The sequence below is a fragment of the Sciurus carolinensis genome, chromosome 5 (genome assembly GCF_902686445.1).
Source record: "Sciurus carolinensis chromosome 5, mSciCar1.2, whole genome shotgun sequence".
Classification (NCBI taxonomy): Eukaryota; Metazoa; Chordata; class Mammalia; order Rodentia; family Sciuridae; genus Sciurus; species Sciurus carolinensis.
The window spans coordinates 127,983,125-128,006,536 of NC_062217.1; the positions used below are offsets into that span (position 1 = coordinate 127,983,125).

At 50.1% G+C, this 23,412-nt stretch overlaps 1 protein-coding gene across 27 annotated transcripts in view; it reads right to left on the reverse strand.

Moving 5' to 3' along the window:
- Positions 1–23,412, reverse strand: part of Kcnma1 (potassium calcium-activated channel subfamily M alpha 1) — a 723,575-nt gene that overhangs the window by 499,151 nt on the left and 201,012 nt on the right. For all 27 annotated transcript variants that reach the window (XM_047552140.1, XM_047552139.1, XM_047552148.1 and 24 more), the window contains exon 2: positions 12,607–12,768. In XM_047552140.1, coding sequence (XP_047408096.1) covers positions 12,607–12,768 — 162 coding nt within the window. The remainder of the gene's footprint in view (positions 1–12,606; positions 12,769–23,412) is intronic.

The following is a 23,412-nucleotide window of genomic DNA, read 5'->3' on the forward strand; positions in this document are numbered from 1 at the left end:
GATATGAGTGATTCTCATCTCTACTCTCATGTCCTGCAATGATCTCACACGCTGTCACCAATCTCTCAGGCCCAGAGAGGCACACAGCATGACCCTCCAGGAGGAAATGATTTTCTGTCCTTCTGATCTGAGGCTCTTCCTGGAGAGATCTGAGGTGCCTGAGAAATCAAGTTGCCCAGCTCCTAGTTCACTGGGAGATGATAACATCATGGCTGATCTCCTGGAGCCCACGCAGGTGCCTGGGGAGGAAGCAGCTCCTGAAAACAGCTTCTTTCCTTTGCAGGAAAACTTATCTTCTCCTGAGGCATAAACCTAGGCAGGTGGCTCTCTAAGTGCCAAGCTGATATAATTAGCCCTGGATGGAGTCTTCAATCAATGTAGGCACACCCAGGTCCTTGCTCTAGAAACAAGGGGAATGGACTGGGCCCCTCCTGGTGGGCTTCCCAACTCCACACTTCCTGGGAAAGACAGAACTCAGAGGCTAGCAAACCCAGCAGGATTCAGCAACTGCCAGGGACCCAGCAGCCTCAGTCCCCTGAAATGCCACCTTTTTGAGATTCTACCTGTTTCAAGCTATTGTTAGTATGAAAGAAAACAATTCGAAGATGGGTACTCTGGAGTCTGCTCATTCTCTCCCCTTTTCAATGAGCTCTTCCCTTAGGGCAGTGGCTTCACCCACAATCACAAAAAGGGTTGGGGCACATCAAAAGGGAATGAGAAAAGGTAAGAATTCAGTCTTTTTGCTAATTTAGGCTTCTAGTTTGGGGAAAGGGATGGTTTTTCTTTCTGACTAATCTGCTGGGTCCTGGGTTTCTCACCCCTGCAGAGCAGCCAGTATGCCCTGTCCATCTACTGTCAGGATGAACCCACCTCCAATAAGCAAGGGAGGCCCAGGGGTCTGTTGGCCCCAGGGGGAGGCACACACAGGTTTAAAGGTGACCTTCAATGCCCTTGCAGGCTGGTGCGCTGGAAGTCAAGCTGCCCTCAGAGACTCCTGGCTACCACCTTCACCTTTCCTTCCATGTCAGCACAAGGCCAATTTTATGAACTAAAATTAACTGGATGAGCAAAACGATAGCCCTGGTGCTTAAGAGGCTTGGGTACATTTAATTGAGTTTTCGAGTGCCCTAATTCCCTAAGACAGAGCAGTGCCTGTCATGTCCCAGTTCCCTCACTACTCAAACAGGAGAGAACACGTCTTACAAAATTTTTAGGGCAAATGGTGGCTTTCTTTTGGTTGTTTCCCTGAAATTGTTGTTTTTCTGGAAAAAGCCTTATTCTGGACCCAGACCCTAAAAATGGGGCTTCTAGTGCACCAAATTGGGATGTTCAGGGCCCTCAGGCACGAGTCCGTCTGCCTCCTCCTAAACATAGCCTAGAAAACTAAACTTGGCAGCATCAGCCCGCGTGTGGTCCTGAGTGTGACTTTCCAGGCACGTGCTTCCCGGCAACAACAGAAGCTGATGGCTGTCATCATCTTTGTCGCTATTTTTGAGTCTCCCTGCTAAACAAACTTTATCACAGTTGAAACGGAGGTTCTTGAAGAGTCTCAGCCCACCAAGATGTTTTTCTGAAAAACAGACAGTGCTAAGCCATTAGCATCCTCAGGAGACCTTGCAGAGAAAGCTAGGTGTGTAAGAAAATACCAGCCCAAGGTGGTAAGCCCCAAATACAGTCCATTTCCTCCAGGGGGAGCCAATTTTTACCGTTGGGAAGCAAAGGCTGGAGGAGGGAAGGCTGGTTAACATTAATCACATACACATAATTTACTCAGGCCCCTGGGATCCAGCAGCAGGGATGCACAGGATATGAGACCAGGATTAGGAGACTCCAGACCTGTTCAAAGCACTGATGGATAGGTCATAGGCTCTGATTTATCACTAACCTCTATTTCAAAAACCTCACCACCTAAAAGCATTCTAGCAAATGCAAGTGTGACATTTTCACTTTGAACACTTTGCATGACTGCACTTTGCAGAGTTTGCAGTAAGAACCAACAGGTGTCTGATGGGCTCAATGGGGACGTCTCAAATGCACAGTCCAATCTGAGCCTTTGTCTTCTGGTGGTAGCGCACCCTCCGCCATCTCCTTTCAACGGCTCTGTGCTCGTTACCTACCAAAAGGGATGTCAGACACACCTCCTCATACAGCAGTGGCCGCATGCCCTCTGAAGCCAGCCTGTCTCTGCCCTGTCAGCCTCACTCCACTTCCAGGGAGGACTGGGCGGGTACGGGGACCATGGCGAGGTCAGTTGACCCTCTTTCCACAAGACTCATCTGTCATCCTGGCAAAGTGTTTCCTGTGACACATGCACCCACAATGTACAACTCTAGGGAGACCCCAGCCCGCCTCTGGCCCTGGCCAGCTCAGAGAGGCTACATGAGGCAAGAATTTCCTGGCCCACTTGACAATGGTGAGTCAGACCGGCATGGCCTGCCACAGAGGGGACGGAGTCCGGATGAGCCTGCTGAAGGGCAGGCACAGAGCAAACATCACCAACTGGCTGGACCCCAATCAGACCTGCCCAGGCCACCCAGAGTCTTTCAAATGGCCATGCACAGAGCTCCTCAGCACACTGGGAGGAAATCAGGCTCGGTGAGGTCTGAGGGCTGCTCCATCTCTGCCCAGGAAAGCATTTCTTCTCTAGGCGTTTCGCTTATGGGTCTCCACAGGAGCCCACTTCCTCCACAGCATGGCACCTGGGCCCACACAGACATGAGAAAACTCCTAGTAGCCAACACTTCTTAAGCACTAACCAGCCCACAGGCACCATTCTAAACGTCTCGCCAACTCATTAACTCCTCACCATAACGTTAAGAGGCAGCGCCTCTTATTATCCCTGTTTTGCAGATGAGGAACCTGAAGTACCGAAGGAACTTGGCAGGGCGAAAGTCCTGGAGTGAGCTTGGAGCGGGGAGGATGCAGTTGGCGGTGCTGCGCTGTTGCAGCCTGCGTGATCCAAGAAGCTGCTTCTTCCCAAGGATGGTTGTCCCAGGGGAGAGGAGAAGCAGGACTTGGGGGTGCAGAGGGCTTCACCAAGCTTCCTCATGGGTTCCATTTAATTAAGAGAGACAAGGAGCCAGATGTGAGCAGGAGCCCAAGGCCAGATAATGTGTGACAAAGGGCAGGGCTCTTCCCTGCCTCCCAATCCAACAGAGGAAGGCTGCCTGGCCTGCTCACTGCAAAGACCCTGGCGATGTTCTGTCTCATTTATTAGGCACCGCTGATTGTGTGCTCCATTGGGAAACAGACAGACATGGACTGGACTGATGGATAAATGGATAGAAATGGATAGATGAACAGATGAGATGGAAGGACAAAGGGACACACCCTCAACTGGACACCCCAGGGGAGAGGGATGACAGTAGCACAGGCCCTTGCCAGGCCTTGCCCAAAGGCCTGATAAGCCAGATAGCAATGGCCAGTATGGAGCAGGCTACTCCTAGTCCAGGAAGCTCTTCCTCTCTCCACAGCTCCCTGAGGACTGATCTTTGAAACTTCATTTTTTTCAACAGCCATGGGAAGGCTGGGGGAACCAACATACCAGCTAGAAATATTAATAACTGCTCTCCACAGAAAGCACTGGGCAATGCATGCACAAGTGTGTGACTTGCAACCAGCAGCAACGTGGGCTGAGGGGCTGCCCTACTGGCCTGGGCAGGGGTGCTCTACGAGGCAAAGGCTAGGTTCTCTGAGTTGCTGGGACCTGCGGTTTGGGGACTGAAGGAGGGCAGGCAGGTGGACGAGAAGACTTGACCCTGTTTCAAAATGCTGAGAAACAGTACCTCAATATTGGGAAGTGAATGTGCTCAGTCCATATGCTGAGGCCACCTGGAAATCTGCTGTAAACCTGGGGATCTTGCTGGCTCTAGCCTGTCTCCTCATCTCTACCACAGGACTTAGTCGAGCTTGAGGAAGTGAATGCAGGCCTACCCCTGTGAGAAGGGGCGAGAGGTCATTCTCCTTGAACCTGGGTATCTTGGGGAGCAGGCTCCATCCACCACTTAGGGAAGAGCATCCAGTCACAGAGGGGGTGGCAAGCTTTTTCTCTATGGGGCCAGATGGTAATTATTTTAGGCTGGTGGGTGTCCTGGGCTGTGCATACTACTCAACTTGCGTTGTAGTGTGTTACGCAAGCAGCCAGGGACAATATGCAAATGAGCGAGCATGGCTGGAATCCAGTAAAATTTTGTTTATGGACACTGAAATTTGAATTTCAAATAATTTTCACATGTCATCAAATATTCTTCTTTTGATTTTTTTAAACCACTCAAAAATTTAAAAAATATTTTTAGTCATAATCGTACAAAAGAGGCAGTGAGCCACACGGGCCTCTGGGCTGCACCCAGCTGATTCCTGAGCTAGTTAAATGCTCCCCACAGCTGTTCCCCGGGAAAAGAACCCCCCGGAGAAATGAGAATGGGGAACTACTGGGCAAAACAAAACCTTTATGCTGTCCTACTTCAGGACTTGTGTGAGCACCTACATACTGATATGCATGGGCCAGGGGCAATGGGCAATGGAGAGGAGGTGACAAGAACCAAAGTCTGTCCAAGTTCCCAGGGAACCATACTCTGGAGCATCTCCTGATGGTGTTCACTGCAGCCTAATTAAAGCAATGAGGATAAAGTCTGACCAACTGTCAGCAATCACATCACCGGACACGACCCTGCCTCTTTTTGAACATTTCCAAGTAACCAGCTACTTGCTACCTGTCCAGGGCAGGCTCAAAGCAATCCTATCCCTGACTCATGTGATCCCATCTGAGTAAATGATGCTGGGCCATGAATAACCAATTTATTGCAAATCTTAGTGCATCTTTCATCAGATGTAAGCAAAATTTTATGTTTAATAATATAAAATATAATATACCTTCTTTGACTTTTTGACTAATACCCAAAGTATGAACTCTGTATCTATGCTCAGGATAAAATGAAGAGCCATTTTTAAGTCCTGATGGCCAACTACCAAGTGGCTTATTTGAATCAATGCCTCCCTTTAGAATGTTAACTCAAATAAAACCTTAATTAACTCCCAAACGGCACAAAGATCAGGACACACCTGCTCATGACTAGGGCAAAAAAATACAATCCTGTTAAGCCTCTCCTCTTTCTGTTACATAGAGGATTTGCAGATAATATAAGAAACGTACATAGATTTGCCAAAACCATAAAAAAAAAAATCTCACATGAGAAAAAGACAGTGAGGTGGGAATGTGAGTCGTGTGTCAATTTACTACCAGGCACCACTGAAAAAACAAAAAGGAACCGATGCTAACGAGAAATGCCACCAGCACAGGAGCCACCTAACAGGAGAAATGACTGCAGTGAATGTCAATATCTGATTAAGCATGTGCCTACATGCACCTCCATATGGCTCAACTGGTCCAATTTCAAGTGCAAACAGCACAACAGTGAATGCACATCTACTTAACACTATTACACCAATAAGATTATTTCTATTTGAAAGATGTATTTGATACATATTTCCTTTAGGATCCTGGGAGAGAAGAATAAAATGGTCCAGACTATGCACATAGGATTGATGTAAAATGCCACCCTGTGACATATTTGGAAAGATAAAGGGAGAGACTGGTGTTTTCCTTCTCCTTAGGTTGATAAATCATCCCCCAAACATTAAAGCAAGTAGCAAATGTTTTCAGTTGATGAAATTAGGCGTGTATGTTTCTTGGAGCAATATTCAAATGTAGCACAGGAAAGTAACTAAAAAGGGTGATTCTAAAGGCTTCATCTTTGCTCAAGGAGCCAGTGGATGAGACCAGTCTTTGAAGAGAAATATAAAACAACTAGTCTGCCAAGGGGTTGAGGCAGAGTCTAAGCAGAACAGATATGGCTCACACCTTCAGTAAGGTGGTCCTTGATCACAAGACCGTCTCCCGAGGGAGATAGTGCCTCTGAGATCAACATGGAAAGGAAACATGAATATTCAGAAACCAGGTGCTGATGGAGATGGTGTATTTGTGCTTGTGTTTATCTGTGTGTGTGTGTGTGTGTGTCCATAACTTTCCCCTTTACCAGCAGGTTCTCTAGTGCTATCATTCTTGTGATAGATAATCTTAGAAAAATCCCTTCTCTCTCTCTCAGTCTCTACCTTAATTTCTTTCTAAATTAAGGGGAAGAACTAAACCAAGAGTCTGCAAACTATGGCTTATGAAACAAATCTGGCCCACCACCTGTTTCTGTAAATAAAGTTTTATTAGAACACTGTTACACTGTGGCTTTTTGTGGCTGCTTTCAAATCACCATGGCAGAGTTTTGTAGTCATTAGAGAGTCACATGATCCAGGAAGCCTAAGCTATTTGCTACAGAAAAAGTTAATGAAAATGAAAATGAAATGAAAATATCATACTGATTTTTGGTTTTTGAGTCACCAAAGTACAAACTGTGTTACTGTAGTATGCTAATTTTAAGTCCTTTGGGTATAAACCAAGTAGTGGGATAACTGGGTCAAAATGTAGGTCCATTCCAAGTTTTCTGAGAAATCTCCATATTGCGTTGCAGAGTGGCTGCACCAATTTCCAACTCTACCAGCAACGGAAGAGTAGTGTGCCTTTTTCCCCACATCCATGCCACACTTGTTTGTGTTCTTGATAATAGCCATTCTAATTGAAGTAAGATGAAATCTTAGAGTTGTTTTAATTTGCATTTCTTTAATTACTAGAGATGTTGAACACTTTTTCATATATTTATTAATTGCCTATATATCTTCTTCAGTAAAGTGTCTGTCCAGTTCCTTGGCCCATTTATTGATTGGGTTCTTTGTATTTTTGGTGTAAAGTTTTGTTAAGTATTTTATAAATTTTGGAGATTAGTGCTCTATCTGAAGTGCATGTGGAAAAGCCACATCAATGTTTATAGCAGCTCAATTCACAATAGCTAGATTGTGGAACCAACCTAGATGCCCTTCAACAGATGAATGGATAAAGAAACTGTGGCATATATATACAATACAGCCATAAAGAAGAATAATATTATGGCATTTGCAGATAAATGGATAGAATTGGAGAATATCATGCTAAGTCAAATAAGCCAATCCCCCAAAAATCAAAGGCCAAATGTTTTCCCTGAAAGTGGGTGATGATATATAATGGGTGTGGGAGGGTGGGGTGAGAGAAGAATAGAGGAACTTTAGATTATGCAGAGGGAAATGAGACAGGGGCAGGGTATGAAAGATGGTGGAATGAGACAGACATCATTACCCTATGTACACGTATGATTACATGAATGGGATGAATCTACATCGTGCACAATCATAGCAACAAAATGATGTACCCTATTTGTGCACAATAAATCAAAATGCAGTCTGTAAAAATAAAAAAAAATAAAAATAAATAAAAGTACAAACTGCACAAAAGCCTACTCCATGTGTTTCTTGCCCTCTGTGCCACCTTATTCTTAGAAAGGTTTGATTTGGCTCAGAACTATATAGAGCACATAACGACACACATGTAAATTTCAAATAGGAGAGTAAGGAAATCAGGGCAAGGGGAAGATAAGAGACAAAAGAAGCCCAGGGTGATATGGATGCATAGAATGAAAACCCCAAGATGCTCTGAGTCTTCCATGGGCTGCCAACTTGGCTCCCAGCAACCACCACAGGAAGAGACATAGTCCTTAATCTAATTTAGAATGTTCACTGTATGTTCACCAGGAGGACCATGATGATCTCTAATGCAAAGAACTATTTATTCTATGGGCATTTGTGCAAAATGCATCAGGTGAGACGTACTGAAGCAAGTCCTCAACAACCTCCACGGAGGAACTCTGATGACATTGACTCTTGGATTCCAAGTCTCCCATTGTGGGCCAACTTCATATCCTAAAGTGGAATTTACCAACAATTCTACCACGTTCCAAAGTTCCAAAGTAAGCACGTACTATGCTTAAGGTGTCCACCAGTAACTGCTGGAGACTGGTTCCAGGAGCCCCCATGGATATACCTAACTCCACAGCTGCTCAAGCCCCTGGTTTAAATGGTGTAGCTCTTGCACAGGACCCCCAAATATCCACCCCCGCATGCTTTCAATCATTGCTAGATACATGTGATACGATCACTGTACAGTAGTATTTGGGAAATGATGACAAGAAAAAGATAGCACATATTCAGTACAGGTGCAGTCTTCTTCCTCAGTGTGTGTGTGTGTGTGTATTTGTGTGTGTGTGTATTTGTGTGTGTGTGGGTGTGTAATTATTATTATCATTAATTTTGGGGGGTACCAGGGATTGAACCTAGGGGCACTCAGTCACTGAGTCACATCCCCAGCCCTTTTTATATTTATTTAGAGACATGGTCTCACTGAGTTGCTTAAGGCCTCACTGAGTTGCTGAGGCTGGCTTTGAACTTATGATCCTCCTGCCTCAGCCTCCCCAGCTGCTGGGATTACAGACGTGCACCACCGTGCCCAGCCTTCCTCAGTATTTTCCATACATGCTTGCTTGAATCCATGGATGTGGAACTTATGGATGTGGAGGATCAAAAGAACTTTTAGAATCAGAAAACAAATATTCTTTTTTTCTTTTTTTGGTGTGTGGTGCTGGGGATTTGAACCCAGAACCTCATGCTTGAGAGGCAAGCACTCTACCAACTGAGCTATATCCCCAGCCCCAAATATTCTTTAATTTAAAAAAAAATAATGGAAGCAATAATCCTTGACAGTCTGGTACTGCTGCGATGTAGAATCTCTCAGTCACCTGCACCAAGAGCAGGCTCCATCCATCCCAGGCTGGCTGTTTCTGTGCAGCTAAGCTGGTGCCAGGGTGAGAAGAGGCAGAGAGGCTATTCTGAGACCTGAGGTTAGGGAGGTCAAGGAATCTCATCACTTTGGTGATGAGGCTCCAGGTGTTGACTATAAAAAGCCCTGGTGAATGGCAACGATCATTTGTCATTTTTTAAATGGAGCTCCACAACTTTACATCTAGTTCAGCAACTTGAATAGTCCACAGCCTGTTGCCCAGTGCTCACTACTTCATGCTCTGTGCCTAGCACAGAGTCCAGTGCAGGTCAGGAGTCCACATTCATCAAATGAATGACATGCCTGTCTGAGAGACGTTGTGGATATCCTGGAGTTATTCTGGCAAATCCTTTCCCAGCTGGGCCTTACCCACAATGTCCCAGCTTCAAGACTCTCTCACCTGTGGTAATCAGACAGGTGAGAAAGGGGCCCGGATGTGGGCACCATGCTCCTGAGAGTGCGTCAAGGAAAACAAATTAAAAATTGAAAAAAGGAAAACTCTGAACAGCCAGATGCCTACTCTTGCTCTGGTCCCAGCGATGCAGGGATAAACATTTGGACAGCTCAGGACAAACACAGCTTTGGGTTCTGAATAGGCAGCACAGTTTCCTCCTGTGTGCTGTGACTTTAGTGTGAAGTGCGTCCTTGGTGCAAACAAGGCCCTGCTGTCCCCTAAAGCCTATTCTCAAGCTACCAGCTGGAACCTGAGATCCTGTTCACTGTGCAGTGGGGCCTGCTGGGCTCTGAGGGCCCAACAGCCCGGGCAGGACTTTCTCAAGGGGACCTTCAGAGAGCAGCTGGCATCTTGGGAAGCCAGGCAATGGGGCCTGGGCAGCTCTGCTTCCATACGCAAATGTTAAGAGGGTCAAGCCAAGTGGCCTGAGGACCTAATTGGCACCAAGTGGTAATGTCAAAATGTCACAGACAAAGCAACAGCTGGCAGTGACTCGGAAAAGAAAAGGCATTATCTCCAGTTGAAGGCGCAGCAGTCTGGAGGCCCACAGTTACCAGGCTGGCTCTGACACTTAAAGCAGCTAATTTTTTGGCAAGTCAAGGTCCTTCCTATGCCTTGGTTTTCTCAACTGTAAAAGAGAGACGGATTCCTGGGCAAGGCTGGCTTGCTTCCTTGTAAGGAGGCCCTGTAACCCAGCAGCAGGGCAGGAGACGCGGGGTGAATACAATGACATCGCACCGGATCACAGGGGGCTCTCCACGGTGTGATGGGTGGCACAGCAGCCAATGGAGGGGCAGCGGGGTGTGTGTGGCCCTAGGAATCCCAGCTGCACTGTAGCCCCAATCCAGTACTTGGTGTCAGGTAAGGCCTTGCCTCTCCAGGGTCACAGCCATCCCATCCCTTGTGCTATCACTGGCACAGAGCTCACCACCCTCACTTGTCCTAGGACCTCCAACTCCCACCTTCCCCACTGGGTCTGCCCTTATCCACCTGCTCTTCATACAACAACCAATCAAGGTGCCTCTCCCTCAAAATCGCCCAGTCTTTAATACCCAGCCCAAATTCTTCAGCTTGGCCTTTGAAGACCTGACAAGCTGTCTCCAGTCACCTTCCTGATCTTTCTTGTTCCTGGATACCCTTGTGCTTTTGGCCCTGGGCCTCACTAGTGGGACCCCCTCTTCCTGCAGTATGCCAGGCTCCCTTCTGGTCCTGCAGCTTGATCACTAGGGAAGGATTTCCACTCCTTTGACTTTCAGGATCCTAACTCTTCTCTCAAAGTTCAACTCCAGTGCTTTCCACCTCACCAGGTATTCTTCACAGCTTCTGGACTCCCCCTGAGAGGTCCTTGTTTTTGAGCTCAAGGATGTTCTTATTTTTGGTATGTTCTAGATCACCAAGTGTACACCTAGTTCATTTAGACAGGGAAGCTCCAGTTCAGAGGCCTCCTCCCTGTGATCTTCTCCCTCCTCCTGCAGCCTCTCTGACACACAAGTGCACACACATACGCAGCCTGGACTCTGCATCTCTCCCCACAGGCTCCTTTGGCCATGGTCTTGCATGGTATAGTAGAATCAGGATCATTTCTTGTTTCCCACAGGATGGAAAAGATGCTTAGGCCAGAGTCGGTGCTTGGTAATTCTTGGTTAATGCTGATGAAGATAATAAGCACTAACTATAAGGGCCACGTATGAGGAGCAAGTGTTACACTGCACAACCAAGCTGCCTTCCCTTCTGCGTCTGCCATTGCCATGTGTGTCGGGTACACAGCCGCCATTTTGTGCCCCATGAATGCTCAGGCCCAGAATCCAACCTCTTGGCGTCTCCAGGGCAAAATTTACTCACACACCAACCCAAAGAAGCAATGGAGACTTCACCTGAGAACCAGAAAGGACAGGATGACAACGGCCACACAGCACGGACAACAGGAAAAACCTGCAAGTCCTCAGTGGACATGTTCTCTCCTGGGCACAAGGGACCAGATCCTCCCCCTGTCTTCCTCCTGCAGTGACTGACCTCACTAGCTTTTCTCTCCTCCTCCAAAACCCCAGACTTGCATCTCTCCTCTTTCTCTCTGTTCTCAGTGGGTTCCAGCCATGGCTTCACAGCCAGAACCCTCAGGATGGCTCCACAGGTCCCAGGGCTCTGTCCTCCTGGAAGGCCATCTGGCCAGCCTTCTTTGGATTCCTGGAGCAGGGCATTCAACATCTGCTTCAGCAGTCTGTGAGTTTTTATCCCAAACACAACACAGAATTCCCCCCACAAAGCATCAGTGAAAGTCTTGCCACCTCGCTCTATCTACAATCACCTCCTCACTGAGACTCTACGAGGTTCATCCAGGCGATAACACCCATATTCCAGTGTCCCTGCCCGATCCACTCAGCCACTGGGAAGTCCCCGCTCCATCTATCCCTAAGCCAAATGATTCCCAATGGCATCCTCACTTCAGGCGCAGGAAGGATGGCCCCACACAAAAAAGAACTTCAAGAGTCACAGTGAGAAGTCACCCCGAAGGCACTTCCTTCTCAGGGAAACTCCCAAACCAGAGCAGACCCAGGAAAGCCGGTGAGCAGGGCAACCACAGCAGGGAGCCCCTGTGACAGGAGCCGGCCTGGCAGTGGTAGCCAGCTCGTCCCTGAGTGCCTGGGTATGTTCTGTCCCCTAGGCCTGTCCCACCCCTGGTCCTTGCCCCAAGCCAGGGCTCATGAGGCCAGCCAAGGAAGCCAAGCTCTGCAAGCAGATCAAAGAGAAGCAGGACCCGCTGGGAGAAGAGCCCCAGCTGCAGACGGGCCTGCGCAACAATGGCGTCTGAATGAAGGGCCGTGGGCAGTGCTCCCCGCACGGGGACCTGGACAGCTTCAGCAGCACCATGACTGGGAGCATCCACCCCGGGCAGGTGGACAGTGAGACACGGACTAAAAGGGGCTCACCACCTGGCCACCAGGGGACAGCAGTGACGTCCCCGGAAGGCAGCACACACACACATACACACAGCACCCGGGCTCCCGGGGTGTGCGGGTCCTTGATAGGCACGTGTTTCTTGGTCTTGCTTTGTCCTAAGACGGTCCAGCTGTGTGTGTGTGTGTGTGTGTGTGTGTGCGTGTGTTTGTGTGCACGCACGCCTGTGTGCACATCTATCCTGCAAGCAGAGAAGGTTCAGTGTGTCCTCCGACAGCCTCCGCCCAGGATGCTGGCCTGCCCTGCAGAGGGCTCACAGGCCACCAGCTTAGCTGTGCACAGAGGGCACGGCCTCTCCCCCAGGAGCTCGCGGGAGCAGGAGGGAGCATGACCCCCCACTGGCTGCCTGCGGCCTGGAGGAGGCCCAGCAGAACCCCACGTCTCACACACACAGCCGTCAAGGTCACGGTCCAGGCCCCCTGGTGTGGGGAGGCCGGGGACTCACCAGGACTCTGCCGGTCAGCGTCTGGGCGGAGATCATCACCCCAGCCCAGTCCTTCACGGAGGTCATCCAGCCGACCTCGGCGGCCACTGCCTCCTCTTTCTCGTCCACTGGCTTGAGAGTGCCGTCGGCCTGGCTCGAGCCATTGTTAATCTTCTGGGCCTCCTGGCAACAGAGAGAACAAGAGTTGGGACACAGGGAACAAGTACCTTTAAATAACACCCCTTCCCATGAGGAATCAAGGCCCAAACGGCCACCTGGCTGAGGTGGGGGGTGGGGTGGGTAGGGCTTCTACTTTGTAAAAATCGGCTTTTAAAAAGTCCTTTCTCTATTTCCTTTTGAAACATCTTTATGAAAAAGACAGTATTCTCTGTCCATTTTAAAGAGGAAGGCCCCAGACTCGGGAGGGAAAGCAACCTGTCTAGGGTCCCAGAGCTGTACCTGTCTAGGGTCCCAGAGCTGTGAGAGAGAATGTGTTCAGTACACTGGGGTCTTCACCTGCCCAGTCTTTGTGACCCTCACACAGCAGCACACTCACTTTTCTTTAAGGACAGTCCTATCCATTCATCTGAGTCTATGTGACTCAAGAGGGACTGATGGCCCCATATTGGTTCAGTCAGTCCATTCTATTCCCCTGGTAATAGTGACCGGGCCAGGGATTGTCAAAGGACGCATGCCCATCCAATAAAACTCAAACCCAGAACATTTGCTAGAAAGAATCAAAAAAGTAATCCTTCTGTGAGAATAAAGCCACCCTGGGAGGAAAGTAGAATCTATGGGATATTAGTGTCATCACTTGACCACCTGGATCCAGCTATGCCTGAAATCCACACCTGACCTTTTCAGTTACAGGAAAGAATAAATTTTCCTTCACAGCTTAAAATTTCCTTAAGGTAACAGGTTGACATCATCAGATAACTGAATTCCACACGGGGCACTTGATTATACAAGTTTGCACACAGTACGCCCTTTGCTAGAATACTTTGCTCCCATAGATGCTTGGGGTTTGCTCCCTCCTCTCCTCAAGTGCTTATATATCCCTTTCTCAGTGAAGTCTTCTCTGGCTACCTTTTAAAATTGTAACTCTTTCCATGACTCTTTTCTGCTTTATTTCCCACCATAGCACTTAAAGCCTCTAATTCACTCTACAATCCACTTACTGATTTCACTTATTATCTACCTCCCCTACTGCTGTGGCCCCAGTGCCTCACAGAGTCCCTGGCACAAAGTTGGCTCAACAAGCATGAATAATGAGTGAAATGAGTATTAGCCCTTCATCAGCCATAGAGCCTGGGCTCAGGGCTGCCAGATTTAAAACAACCAAACAACAAAAACAAAAAAGCAGGGTATCCAGTTAAATCTGAATTTCAAATAAACAACACTTCTTTTTTTTAATATAAGTATGTCCCGAATACTGCATGGCACATACTTATACCAAACTTTATTATTTACCAAACAGGCAAATATAACTGAACCCATACTGAAATACCCACTGAGATTATTACTGCAATGAAGATGCATAAAAAGACGCCAGCCAGCAAATTATATTCATCATTTAAAACCCTGGAGTCGATTTTCCAAAGCAAACCCTTGGGCCTTGAAATGGGAGCAGGGGGTGGGGGTTACCAGAGGCAGAGGTGGAAATCTTTGCACGGGAGGGCCTGGGGCCCAGTGAGGCCAGGGGAGCACAGAGGCCAGTGAGGAGGCTCTGCATGAGTCAACCCTGGGGCTCGGCCGCAGCAGGCAGGAAGCTGCTCCTGATGGGGCTTCTTCCCCTCTGGCAGCCCTGGCTGGGGCAAAGTGGGGACAGGAGAAGCTGCACAGGAAGCTGACATTTACTTGCAAGTGTGTTCAGCCCCATGGACTAGAACAATCCCAGGAGGAGCCTGGGAGAGGGACGCCGCTGGGTGGGTATACTGGAGGGCCGCTTGCTGATGTGTGCGGCACCGAGTCTCTCCTAGGTCAGTGTCAGTGGCCGGTTAGGACGTGTTCCGGTGTCTGAGTCCCAACCACGTGCGACTGAACAGGTGGGTCTCCAGGAAGGCAGCTGATCCATGGGCAGCCATAGTAACCAAAGGGAAGACCCAGAGGGAAAATCTAGCTCTCCTGACTCTGTGGGATCCCCCCCTCATAAGGGACAACACTGCCCAGTCCACAGGCATTGAGATGAAACAGCACCCTATGGCACTTAATACACGCTCAGACCGTTGGTCCCACCCACCCTACCCACTTCTAACACCAACATGGACACCAGAAAGTAGTGGTTGTCCAGTTGGAGCTGGAGCGTGGGGAGGGCTCGTGAAGCCAGAGTGCTAGGTCCACCCAGTGGCCAGGCAGTGCCCATCTGCTGGCCTGGGGACCCATCCGGGAACCACATCCTGACCATTGGGGCAGTGCATCATGGGACATGACAGTACCCCAGCTGTCTCCTGGCCTCTTCCTTCATCCAGGGCCTCCTGCTCCATTCAGACCTGGACAGCTGGTGGGGGGAAGGGAGCAGGCCCTCAAAGCAGGGCTCTGTGCTTCCTCCCGGGATTGTGTCTGAACTGGCTCCTGGCTGCCACTAGGGGACTTGGAGGGCCAGCTCGCCGATCCTAAATGGGGGACTCAGGCTCCCTGGCCACCTGATAGTCCCCAGGGGAGGGAACTCACAGAAAAGCCTGGGAGGCGGGAGGCCCTGCAGTGGCAGTGGCTCTAATGCATCAATAATGCCGGCCCAGGAGGCGTGTGGCAGATAGTGCTATTTCGCAGCTCTCTTACCTATTGTTTTACAAGGCATTCATTATTTTAATTACTTTATGATAGGCAAGGAAAACAGAGACTACAGGGAGATAATGCCCTTGTTATTATTTGCTTACATGGGATCTTGCGAGCTTAATTACCACATGGGGGAGACCAGTCTGGGGGAGGGGCAGCGGGGGGGGGGTGTCCCGGGAGCTGAACAAAGGCCCTGCGGGCGGCCAGTCACCGGGCACCTGCGTGGTCTGCAGCCAGAGGCCCTGCTCTCCACCCACCTCACTCTGCCCTAAGCACCCGACACAGGTGTCACAACCCCGCATACCAGGGAAAAGGGGGCAGAGGCCCAGAAGGGTAAAATGGCCTGGTTGGGAACATTCGGAGAGAGGAGGGTGGCTGGGGCAGAGCCTGTAAGAACAGTGATGGCCACCACTTATCAAGTCAGAACAGGCTACCAAAATGCACAGAGTTTCCTGTGCATTCTGTGTAAACCTCACAATAAATCCAACAGGCAGGAGGAACTATCCCCATTTTACCGACCAGGTAACTGAAAGCAGGCATCTCAGGGACAGAATAGAGCCTGACAGTTCCAGCTGGGGCAGGGAGCCCACAGGGGATCCAGCCTGCTCTGCTGCTGACCAGCTGGCTCCCACGGCCCTCACCGTGTAAAATGGGGAGGTACACACCACCCCCCAGAGAGGCACTGGTAATTTTTCTTTTCTTGATAACAGGGATTGAACCCAGGGGTGCTTAACCACTGAGCCTCATCCCCAGTCCTTTCTATTTTTCATTTTGAGTCAAGGTCTTGCTGAGTTGCTTAGGGCCTCCCTAAGTTGCTGAGGCTGGCTTTGACCTTACGATCCTCCTACCTCGGCCTCCTGAGCTTTTGGGATTACAGGTGTGCGCCACTGCTGGGAATCTTAAAGGAGGGAGGTGATGGACGGTGCAGGCACAGTGCTCCACACGAAGCTGCTGCAGCTGAGCAACACGGCACCTCGTGGGAATGGGCTGTTAACCCTGCATTAACAGGGGTTCTGGGTGGGACACTAACAGTTACAGAATGGAAATATACAAGTGTAATTTCTCAAGGTGGTTACCCTCCACCTTAAGCACTGAGCCCCTGGGGGAAGCTGCCCTGAGTTCTGGAAGAAGGGCATGACCCACTCAGGACAGCTGGGAGTGGGCCCAAGCCAAGGTCCCCCTAGATCCCTTCTGGTTCTAAGCTCCATTGGACCAGCCTCCCACTTCTGAGATGAGACCTAGGGCCAGTGAGTGAGTCCAGTGTTCTCTCTCCTGTGTCCCCACACACATTGCCTCAGAGGGGAACAGCACTCACCTCTGAATGGCAACATGAGCACCAGCCATCCCAAACCTCCCACTGTCCTCTGCAGAGAAGGACCAGGCCACCACCCAGGGAGGACCTCTGAGCACGGCCAGACAGGCTGCTCTGGTGTCAGTCGGGAAGTCACTGTGTGCAAGTGGGTCCGTGGTACGTGTGTGTGTGAGTGTGTGTAAGAGAGAGACCCTGCTGGCCACATGCTCTAGCTGCCCCAGTCTCAGGAGGACAAGCCACCAGATCCCCAGAAATGGATGAAAGGAGGCTTTCAGGGGGTGGGAAGAAGAAACTGCAGGAGTGAGAAGCCAAGAAAAACTTGAGATTTGGGGCAGTGGTGCAGGCTGGCAGGGGATTATCCAGAATGAAAAGATCATGCTGGAACCTTTGCCAGAGCCCCCAGTCCCAACCCTGGGAGGATCCCTGAGAAAGGAGCTTGGCTTGCTGGGAGGACCCCTGCAGCTGTCACTCAGCTGCTGCTCTCTGCCTGTCCCTCCCTGCAGAGGCTGGTAAAGCAAGCTGCAGCTGCCTCCTGGACCCACATCCAAGCTCAGTGCCCAGAACAGAGGCTGGGAGGGTTCAGGATGAGGTGCAGGCACAGGAGGCTGGGGATGCTAGACAGCAGAGTGGCCTGGGTCCCTACATGGCACATGGCCTTCTCCCCATTTCTCCCAGCAGTGCTCCCCACAGTGACTTCCTGTTGACATGGCCACAGAGGGCATCCCCTATCTTCGGTCACCAAGGGTCTGACAGGATTCCAGAACTTGGTACTTACCATACTGACCACCCAGTTGTTTGGTATTTGGGCATTTCCACCTGAATCTCAAGATCAAAGACCAAAACTTGAGAAGGGGCCTCAAGATGCCACCCTCCCCTCACTATGCAGATGAGAAAACAGCCTGGAGGGGAAGGCACAGGATGGGGGCCCCCCAGGCCCCCCAGATTACCACCCAGCCAAGGCGTGACCACTCCCCCACCACTGACTCTACTTCTCTTATCTCTTGGTGCTTCCTCCAACACGACTGCTCCAAGTCTAGACCAAATGACTTGGTCACTCCCAAGCAGTATCCTGTGCCGCCCCAGCTTGCAACCTGGGGTTGAGGTGTTTCCAAGATGGTCAGAAGCCTTACTGGGCTCGGGTGTGGGGGTCATGGAGAGCAAGTCCCACTTGAATCCCGGGACCTCACAGTCCCCACCCTCAGATCTGGGCTATCTGTCTCTCTTCCTCCCCAAATCGGACCCAGGATGCTAGAGCTTTCAGATCTGTGATGTGGTACAAAGAGCTGAGTGTCAAAGTGAAGCAAGCCCAAGCCCAGCTTTTCTTGGTGGCCTGGGGCACGTCATTTCATTTCTCTTCTGGGGCTGAGTGCCGCCTGTTCACCCACGTGAATCCCAAGAACCTCGGCCTGGCTACTTAAAGCACAGCACTTTCCCAAAGCACCAGCTGCTTTGCAAAGGGAGGGCCAAGAAGCCCCTCGCCCAAAAGTCAGAGGCCGCAGAGAGCATGGGGCTCAGCACTTGGATCCGCAGCCGGCTGCACCTCACAGGGCGGGCCCAGTTATCTCCAGCACCCCAATAGGGCTGCACTGCCTCGCCCTGCTAGGAGGCCCCAGAGCTGTGCGGCCTTCCCTGTGGGTGTGACCTCCTGCCACACCCCTTCTCACCTGATCTGGTTCACTCACCCCGCTCTGTCACACTCACAGGACACCTGCAGCTAAACCAGATGCCAAGGTCACCGCAGGCGCCACACCTGCTGAGTGACTGCATCAGGCAAGATGAGGAGACAGCAGGTCCAGGTTTTAGGGGGATTCTGGAGTCCCCTCCCTGCTGCTTGCTGAGGGTCACCTGATAGTGGAACTCCAAGTGTGTCTGGTTTAATGACACCTCAGGTCTTCCAACACTGGCTCCCCATCCACGACCTGGGCAGTTGTTCAGGCAATGGCCATCTGGGAGGGGAAAAAGCCTTTTTTTTTTTTCTTCTTGTTTTTTGCAGTACTGGATCCAACCCAGAACTTCCTGCATACTATGCAAGCGCTCTACCACTGAACTACACCAACAGTCTTTTTTAAAATTTCATTTTGAGATAGGTTCTCTCTAAGTTGCCCAGGCTGGCTTCAAATTTGCAATCCTCCTGTCTCAGCCTCCCAAATAGCGGGGATTACCTGGTGCGAGAAAACTCTTCTTAAAACACTGGTCAGATTGGGTCAGAACTGGGCCCTACACCCTCCTGTGGCTTCCCCTCCCACTCAGAGGACAACACAGTCCTCTCACAGGCCATCCTCCTGATCTGCCCCTCTCCAGCTTGTCACCCTGGGACACCACTTCAGGCTCATGGGCCTCCCGGAGCCCAGAACAATCCAGGCCCACCCCCTATCTTCAGGCTGTTTGCCCTGGTGGCTCCCTTGGCCCCAGGTGTCCACATGGCTGCTCCCTTGGTGCTTTTCAAACCCTCACCTGATCCATGAGCCCTTCCTTGATCGCCCTGTTGGAAGTGACACCCACCCGACCCGACCACTCCCCCTCTAGGGTCTCTTCCTTTTCAGAGCCTCCCTACCACCATCGGAAGCCTACACGCCTTACTTAATCTTTTTTTTTTAAAGTTTCATGAGGGAAAGAATTTTTACCTATTTTGTTCAAGACTGTTTCTTCAATATTAAAACACGGTGCATTCACAGAAAGTACTTGATACATTTTGGTGGGAGGCAGGAGGGAGGAGAGCTACAGCTAATGGAGGGACAATATTTGGCCTGTGCAAAATCTAGATCATATTACTGGTAAATAATGATGATGATGATGATGATGACAATGGCGACCATTTCTTTGCATAACCCTACGAGTAGATGCCAATGTCCCTATTTGACAGATGGTTGAGTTAAGCAGCTGGCCCAAGGAGACAGCTGAAATTTAAATCCAGCTGTCTGATGCCACAAAGGGTTGAGTGAGTACCTGCCCTACCATCCCCCCAGGAGCAGAGTGAGGAGAAAATGGGATAAATGGCCGTGGGAGGATTACCGCCTGCTGCCAAGGGCCTGTGAAAGGTTTAGTGCCATTGTGAACACGCAATCCACCCCACTTCTGGTACTGTGTGTACTGTGGCAACCCTTCTTCAAGGTCCCTGTGCCTCAGGAGGGTCCTTAAATCAAGGGCAGTGGGACAGAGTTCCTTTCTCTGCCCAGAACCATGAATCGGCCTTCAAGGAGCAGAGCATGGAATTGGAAATGTAGGTGGCTGAGCTGACAGGTAGTGAAGCCCCCGCTAAGAACTGAGTTCTCTAGGCAGATGCCCCTGGAGGAGAAGATGTGGCTTCCTCCCTGACCTTTGCATCCTCACAGGGCTTAATGTGGTCCAGAGCACCTGGCTCCTTTCAGAGGCAGCCCTGACTGAGCCCTGCAGGGTCTGAGGCATCTGATTTGGGGCTGGGGGTCTGAAAGGGATCTGGGCTGGCAGGAAACCACCTCTCCTATTCCCTATGGGACCAGATAAGAGGGTCTCCCTGCTGGATCCTCTGCCCAGGGCCCTGGTGCCATGGCATCTACCCAGGATGCTCTGCTCCAGAAGGCTGTGAGAGAAGGAAGGACCAAAAAACTCACATATGTTCTCTCCTTGTGCCTGACGGTCCCACTTTGTCCTCAGATTTTCTAGGTTGACATCAGAAAGCCATTTCTGTGAGCGCACATCCACAGGCCTTGCTCTGAGTTGTTCATTCTGTCTGCCTGGACCTCCCTGCCCTCCACCACTGGCAACTCCCCTGCCTTGCCTCCCCCCTCTCGTGGGCAAAGCTGAACCTGCAGCGAGCACACAGCTGCCCTCAGCTGGGTGCAAAGCAGAGGAACAGTCTCTCTTGCCAGAGAAAGGTGACAGGGTGAAGGGTTCTGGACCTGAAACTGGAAGGCCCACATTCAAGGCTGTGTGGCCTCAGCCAGTCACTTAACCTCTCTGAACAAAGTCCCCACCTGGGATATGAGAGAGAGAGAGAGCAGTGAGGTAAATCACAGCTTTCTATTCCAGGGAGCCCAGGCTCATGCAAGGTGCTGAAAGGGATCATGATAGGAGGGCAACGGAGGCAAGGCCCAGCCCTGGGGAAGACAAAAGCTTCTGCCCAGAGTAGCTTCCCTATCAGGGTCTGGGTTATGCTACATCTGGGTGAAGGGATTTTTCTGGAGGAGAAAGGTTGAAATCCCTTGAGTAAAAATCTATAGGCCTCTTTAGCTTTATTTCATGATGGCGATTATAGCATTCTATAGCACAGTTGGGCCTAAGACCCAGAAATACATGTACTTCACCACCTTACAGTCACCTGGGGCTTCTGGGCCTCCAGGAAAGCCTCTGTCCTGATCCAGTTGCCTCAGTTTCCTGGGCCTGGATGCTGGGGCAGGGTCTTCCAGACACCTGCATGTCTGCCAAACAGATGAAGGGGAGGCCCACCAGCAGCCTATTCCACCTCCTGGGCGGGAGGCTGGCTGTGGGCATTCTCCCAGGTACCAATAATCCTGCATATTAGGGGATTAGGCAGATTACCTAAAGCAGCTCAAGCAAATAAAGCAGAATGTGGGCCCGGCCAGCTGGGATTTTCCTAGTGAGAGTTCTGTGAATGGAAGGGAAGAAGGAGGTGGTCATGGGAGACCCCTGGGCTAGAAAGTAGGGCGCCAAGGGACTCAGGTCCTCCCTGAGCTGGTGAGCACAGGTGGTAGCGTTCCTTCGTACCCTTGGAAAGCTCCACCACCCATCCTCTTCCTCTCTTCAGAGCTTCCTGTGCTTCGGCTGCCTTCCCCATGCACGCCCAGGACCCTGCCTCAGCAGGGGACTTGGCTATGGATACCAGATGAATCCATCCAGCAACTACTGTGCTTGCCAGCTATGAGCCACATCTCCAGGAATGGGGACACTGTCCACAGATTCAGACCAGGAGGAGCAGACAAAGGAGCCCAGACAAAACCCACTGCTCTGGATGAGTTTACTGTGTCTCTGCCGCTCCTAAGCAGCTTCATCATGACAAATGTTTCCAGTCACCACATACCAGGTGCACTGGACAGCTTCTTTCTTAGAAGCACATGTGTGCTCTGTGTGAACAACTGTACTACATAAGTCTTTGTGGTAGGAAAAGGTGACAGTAGAGAAAGGCCAGGTGACCTTTAACAAGTCCTCAGCATCCAGTTTCCTTGTCTCAGAATCGAAGTTGCTGTGTAGAGGTTCCCTGGGGTTCTGTCTAGCTCCGAAATGGCCCGACCTGAGGCCTGGATTAGGAATCCCTCACTGTGCACACATGTGGGTCAGCTCTGTGACCCGGGCAATCAGTCAGGTACCATTTTCCTTGCTGGGGAAATGTTACAGGAGGACGGGGATCCTTCTGGCTCTTCTGAGAGCCATCTCTAAAGTGTTCTGCAGTGTGCTGAGCACCCAGGGCAGGGCTGCTCCTCAGGAAGTCCTTGAGTCCCTCCTGCATCTGTGGGTCACCTCCTCCATTTAGTCATTCTGCATGAATTCATTTAACCCTCACAATGAGCCAGCATGGTAGGAATATATAAGGCTCAGGAAGGTGGGGCAATTTTCCAAGTTCACCCTTCTCATCAATGGAGAATTGAAATTTAAATCCAGTCTATTCTCAGTCTAGACAGAGGTCATGTTTTCCTTTCTATTCCATGCCGCCTCAGATAGGCAGATGCCCGGAGGAAGAGCCAGATTACCTTATAAGACACTGTGGGTTACTATTACTGAAACGATCGCCTTCTATCCTGTGGCTTCCAAATAACAAAAAAGTCTGTAATATAGTCATATAAATTGGGTTATAGTCAACCATGAGTAGAAAGCAAGCTGGAGAAATGGCCTAGGAGAGAAGGTTCCAACCTGGGAACAGAGTGGCCCATTAGATATCAGACATGTTTGCCAAGGGCCACATGGGCTGCTTAAACTTAACAAGTCAGTCCCCAAACTTTCATGGCAAATGCACGCATCTTGGTCAATACACCACATTTGCAAAATAATTGCCTCTTCCTTCCATTAGCTTAAAAAGATGGGAGAATGCTAGTGATAATCCAGAGCTCACTCTCAGGGTCACAGACCTGGACTAGCAAGGAACCCAGCCATGACTCAGCCAGGCATCCGAGGCCAGGTCCAGGACAGTCAGCTAACCTGCCGAGAGGGGGAGACAGAGCTGCCAATCTGCAGGGCAACCCATGTTGCGCCAGAATATTTACTAAAAAGGTCCAGACAGGAAGCCATCAAAGAGGTCTAACTAGAAGACAAAAATCACATTTGCTTTCCAGCTGAGGAATAACTAAAAATCATACCAGCAAGACTGAGGCAGAAGTATTTAAAAGGGACAGAATATTTGAAATGCCTGGTGTCATCTCAAGGAATACGGTTAATAATATTGTGAGTTAGCACTATTATCCCCATCTCAAAGAAAAGCTGCTGAGGCGCCGGGGCTGTCTGAAGGCCTGTGGCCCGCACGGTGGCATACAAAGTCACGTGGGGGTCAAATCTCTCAGAGGCCCCAGTGAGCTCAATACAAATCCTTTTTTTTTTTCATGTGCTTTGCGAGAAGGTCATACAGCAGGGTTTCTCGTTCCAAGGAACCAAGCAACCCCTTCCAAAAAAGTATATTTTTTAAATGAAATAAATCACAGAGTCACAGAATTACAGATATCAGAGATGCAAGAGATCTTAAAATATACAGGGCCTGATTCCCGCCATTTAGAAAGGAGAAGCCTTTTAGTATAGGAACATTTTCAAGGAAGAAC